The 5333-nt window shown below is 32.1% G+C and overlaps 2 protein-coding genes across 2 annotated transcripts; one reads left to right on the top strand and one right to left on the bottom strand.

Moving 5' to 3' along the window:
* Positions 1 to 595: 595 nt before the first annotated feature.
* LOC111369044 lies at positions 596 to 1129 on the bottom strand. Its single transcript, XM_022990530.1, has one exon. The coding sequence runs from the start codon at positions 1127 to 1129 to the stop codon at positions 596 to 598; it is 534 nt and encodes a 177-aa protein (XP_022846298.1).
* A 1717-nt stretch (positions 1130 to 2846) lies between these two features.
* On the top strand, positions 2847 to 3380 carry LOC111369043. The gene has a single exon (XM_022990529.1). It carries the CDS (start codon positions 2847 to 2849, stop codon positions 3378 to 3380), a length of 534 nt encoding a protein of 177 aa, XP_022846297.1.
* The last annotated feature ends 1953 nt before the right edge of the window (positions 3381 to 5333 follow it).

Raw genomic sequence — 5333 nt, 5'->3', positions numbered from 1 at the left:
TATGCAAACCATTATATACGTGTAGTACAATTGAAGAATATTTAGAGGTTGTTTGACTAAGCTTTTGATAAAAGTTAATAGTGGATTTTGAAAATAGTTGATAAAAGTTGCGGGTTTCATTAAAAGTGTGGTTAAAATTAGTTGTTAAGTGATCCCAAACAAGCAATTAATGAAATACTACAACTCTGGGCATTATTCTAAACTACTATGTATGTTATTAATCTTGGCATAACCAAAGACTCAAATCATGGGATCAATTATTAAAAAATATTGACGAATAGGACCTTATTGACAACAATAGTCACCATGATATGTCCTTGACCTAGTCTACTAATTAATCATTCAACATAAGTATATCATAAGATAGATGTCATGTATTCAAATCTTGATAGACGTGAAAAAATTCATGAGGGGTAAAATTGATCAAGGCTCTCCAAAATGAATAACGCGTATGAGTTAGCTGTCCATGGCTTTGTGCATCTATCGGATCATTACACTAACTACGATCTATGAATTCTCCAACATCTATTAAAAGGTGTATGCTTTATTTTTTAATATTATTGCTTATCATAGTAACCATTCACATTATAATCAATTAAGTAACAATAAGTCTCCCAGAAGCCAATGTCATGCTTATTAGTATTTCCATCTGCCTATTTCTTTCCTTCAATCCAATCTGAATAATGCCACTAAAAATCTTTTGACAGTCGCTTATTGGTTTTTCACTTTCAGATACAAAATTTAACATGATCCTGTAATTTCTACTAGCGAATTCTAAGGCAGCATTTATCAAAACCTCCATCGCAGCCCGATAACCAGCATTGCAGATTTCGTAAAGATCCCTCATTTCTTTGTTTTTTTCAGAAGCTTCTTTCTTTTGTATGAAAATCCGCGTGTTGGTCGAGTTTTCCAGTGATCGAGTCAGGGCTATTTGAGTTAGACCAACAGCATTTGTTATAGGAGAATGAAGGTTTTTGTTAAACACATTGGTGCAGAATTCATAATCTGGTGTTTGTCGACAAATTTTATTGATTAGTGCTTGAGTAGGATCATCACCTAAGGTCGGTTGAATGAAGGAGAGGACGATTAACCATTCAGAAAAGATCAAGAACCAATGAATGAAATCCATGGAAAAATTTTCAATGAATTTGAGATATAGAGAGAAAAATTGAGATTACCCCCGTACTGTAATGTCTATGGTTCAATTAAACAAAGTAAGCCATCATGGTATTTAAACAAAAAAAAAAAAGTCCTTTTTTCAGTACATACATGCTAGATTATCTTGTTATCTGTTATCTGATTATCAAAATTTGTTTGAATTTTGTTATTTAGATTGCTATAACTTGAAGATTTTTTATTTTCATAATGTGAAGATGGTGTCTTTATTTTCTATAATTTGTGGGATTTTTTTATTTTAATGACATAGGGGTTGGTGTCTTAATTTTTGAGATTGTCAAGAGGTTATGCTTAGATTTCATTAATCTTTATTATTTTATTTTCATGATTTTGAGATTAATTCTTTCTTCATGTTGTGATAATAATGCTAAAATTGCCTTCCTCTTTAAGCTATCAGCGAACCGTCAAGTCTCGGTCACTCTGTTGGGGAATTGAAATCAAGTGATTTTTATAAATTATGATTATTAACAATGACCTATTTATATTATTTATCTACAATATATATTAAGCCCTTGTTTGAGCTTCATTCTTCTAAAAAATTATTTTTTCAAAACTCATTTTCAACCACACATTATTCAATAAAATAATACTACTCGCAAATTCAAAATTTTACTTAATTTTTTTAACCACACATTTTTCATCAATTTATTATTTAAAATGCATTCTTTACCCCAAATGGGAATCAAACAAAAAATTGAGTATTGAGGAGAAAATTTTTGAATACCAATTTTACCCTTACATATTTAGTAATATTTCAATTATATCCTTACATATTTAGTAATATTTCAATTAATAGCATTACACTTAAATGTATATTAAATGAAGTTAAATTATATTAAGTAATAGTATTAAATATATAAGGATATAATTGACATATTACTAAATATGTAAGGGTAAAATTGGTATTCAAAATTTTCTCCTCAATACTCAATTTTTTGTTTGATTCCCATTTGGGGTAAAGAATGCATTTTAAATAATAAATTGATGAAAAATGTGTGACTAAAAGTTAAGTAAAATTTTGGATTTGCGAGTAATATTATTTTATTGAATAATGTGTGGTTGAAAATGAGTTTTGAAAAAATAATTTTTTAGAAGAATGAAGCTCAAACAAGGGCTTAATATATATTGTAGATAAATAATATAAATAGGTCATTGTTAATAATCATAATTTATAAAAATCACTTGATTTCAATTCCCCAACAAAGTGATCGAGACTTGACGGTTCGCTGATAGCTTAAAGGGGAAGGCAATTTTAGCATTATTATCACAACATGAAGAAAGAATTAATCTCAAAATGATGAAACTAAAATAATAAAGATTAATGTAATCTAAGCATAACCTCTTGACAATCTCAAAAATTAAGACACCAACCCCTATGTCATTAAAATAAAATAAAAATCCCACAAATTATAGAAAATAAAGACACTATCTTCACATTATGAAAATAAAAAAATCCTCAAGTTATAGCAATCTAAATAACAAAATTCAAACAAATTTTGATAATCAGATAACAGATAACAAGATAATCTAGCATGTATGTACTGAAAAAGGGGCTTTTTTTTGTTTAAATACCAAGATGGCTTACTTTGTTTAATTGAACCATAGACATTACAATACGGGGGTAATCTCAATTTTTCTCTCTCGATCTCAAGTTCATTGAAATTTTTTCCATGGATTTCATTCATTGGCTCTTGATCTTTTCTGCATGGTTAATCATCTTCTCCTTCATTCAACCCACCTTAGGTGATGATCCTACTCAAGCACTAATCCATAAGATTTGTCGACAAACACCGGATTATGAATTCTGCACCAATGTGTTTAACAAAAACCTTCATTCTCCTGTAACAAATGCTGTTGGTCTAACACAAATAGCCCTGACTCGATCACTGGAAAACTCGACCAACACGCGGATTTTCATACAAAAGAAAGAAGCTGCTGAAAAAAACAAAGAAATGAGGGATCTTTACGAAATCTGCAATGCTGGTTATGGGGCTGCGATGGAGGTTTTGGAAAATGCCACCTTAGAATTCGCTAGTGGAAATTACAGGATCATGTTAAATTTTGTATCTGAAAGCGAAAGACCAATAAGCGACTGTCAAAAGATTTTTAGTGGCATTATTGAGATTGGATTGAAGGAAAGAAATAGGCAGATGGAAATACTAATAAGCATGACATTGGCTTCTGGGAGACTTATTGTTACTTGATTATAATTTGAATGGTTATTATGATAAGCAATAATATATAAAAATAAAGCATACATCTTTTAATATATGTTGGAGAATTCATGGGTCATAATTAGTGTAATGATCCAACAGATGCACAAAGCTACTGACAGCTAACTCATTCACATTATTCATTTTGGAGAGCCTTGATCAATTTTACCTCTCATGAATTTTTCACGTCTATCAAGATTCGAATACATGACATCTATCTTATGATATACTTATGTTGAATGATTAATTAGTAGACTAGGTCAAGGACATATCATGGTGACTATTGTTGTCAATAAGGTCCTATTCGTCAATATTTTTTAATAATTGATCCCATGATTTGAGTCTTTGGTTATGCCAAGATTAATAACATACATAGTAGTTTAGAATAATGCCCAGAGTTGTAGTATTTCATTAATTGCTTGTTTGGGATCACTTAACAACTAATTTTAACCACACTTTTAATGAAACCCGCAACTTTTATCAACTATTTTCAAAATCCACTATTAACTTTTATCAAAAGCTTAGTCAAACAACCTCTAAATATTCTTCAATTGTACTACACGTATATAATGGTTTGCATACACATGATGTGGTGATACACGATTGAATGAGAATTTGTTCAACCAAATAAAAAAAAAACTTCACCAGTCACTTTTTGATTAGATTTGTAAATCATTATGTAACTCCATTATGTACAAATAACATTACTCAATATTTTTTAATTAGATTTGTTATTGTATCTATTCGTGGAAAACACTAGTGTGCCAAACTCAAAACACTAGTAAATTTTTTTTTTTTGTACTGAATAGTAAATTTGAGCACCATCTTTAAGTAGCACATAGTGTTTGGATTAAGTAAATATAACAGAACTGTATCAAGGGAACATCTATCTATACATACATATCTAATGTATCTTGAAAGAATGGTTGGAGAAGGATATTTGCAGCAGAAGCAAGAATAATATGTATATATACATGTATGGTTCGGGAGATTATTATCAGTCACATGAGGCAACAGCAAGTGCTACCCTCAGATCATTTGAAGTTTCAAACACGTACATTCTGTATGTTCCTATTTTTTGTCGATAAAACTTGGAAGCAGATGCAGCACAATAACTTCTGCTCGCTCTGTCACGTTTGGAAAACGTTATCTCCCTTAACATTGGTTCGTGCCCGTTAAGGAGATTTCCCATGCTCAAAACTTTTCTCCACGTCTCTCTCACGAGCCCTTATTTCATGCTTTTTCTTGAACTCCAAGGAAAAGAAACGAAAATAGAAGTGTTAGACATTATGTTGTCAAACGACCCCCGGGCAATGATGAGAACCAATTTTATCAGTCGACATAAATGACTGAACGATAATTCAACATCGAATAATGGATGAACCGACCGAACGTTGCCTTACCTATTGGACGGCTAATATTCTTTGTGGCTTGTTGATTTCTTCCATTGGAAGTTAACCCTAGTCGAGCCTACTTACCATATCCCGACTTACCTTATGTTGGCCACTTGACTTACTATATATATTGGTGTCTTTGCCTTTGTTGGTATCGTCCAAAGTTGAAGCCGTCCAACCGTGTCCAAGCCGTGAGAAACTGCCGAGTTCTTCTGCCTTCATCTCCTTCGTGATTTCTTCTCCACCCAAATTGCTTGAGTCTTTGTGAACCTTACCTGAGTGGTATCCATCCTAAGTGTATGGATTGAATCAATTAAGCAAGAGAAGAAAGCAACCATAGGAAGAAGAGTAGTCGGCGGTATGGGTTCTTCCAGTTTGATGTTGAAACTCGGTTTTAATGGTTAACTGAGCCCGGGAATCAGCGTGAGCAGCAAGAGGAAGGTCCTAACAAGAAGGGGTGGGGGGTGGGGAGGAAGTTAATAGGAGGAATGTCTATGACCAACTAAAAGTATCTTGAGCACCATAAATGGACATCACAAAGACTATTGCT

Source organism: Olea europaea, chromosome 20, assembly GCF_002742605.1.
Source record: "Olea europaea var. sylvestris chromosome 20, O_europaea_v1, whole genome shotgun sequence".
Classification (NCBI taxonomy): domain Eukaryota; kingdom Viridiplantae; phylum Streptophyta; class Magnoliopsida; order Lamiales; family Oleaceae; genus Olea; species Olea europaea.
This window is presented reverse-complemented; position numbering and strand designations above follow the sequence as displayed.

What these genes read in the sequence shown, in the direction of transcription:
- LOC111369044 (XM_022990530.1), bottom strand. Translation starts at nt 1,129, where the DNA reads ATGGATTTCATTCATTGGTTCTTGATCTTTTCTGAATGGTTAATCGTC.
- LOC111369043 (XM_022990529.1), top strand. Translation starts at nt 2,847, where the DNA reads ATGGATTTCATTCATTGGCTCTTGATCTTTTCTGCATGGTTAATCATC.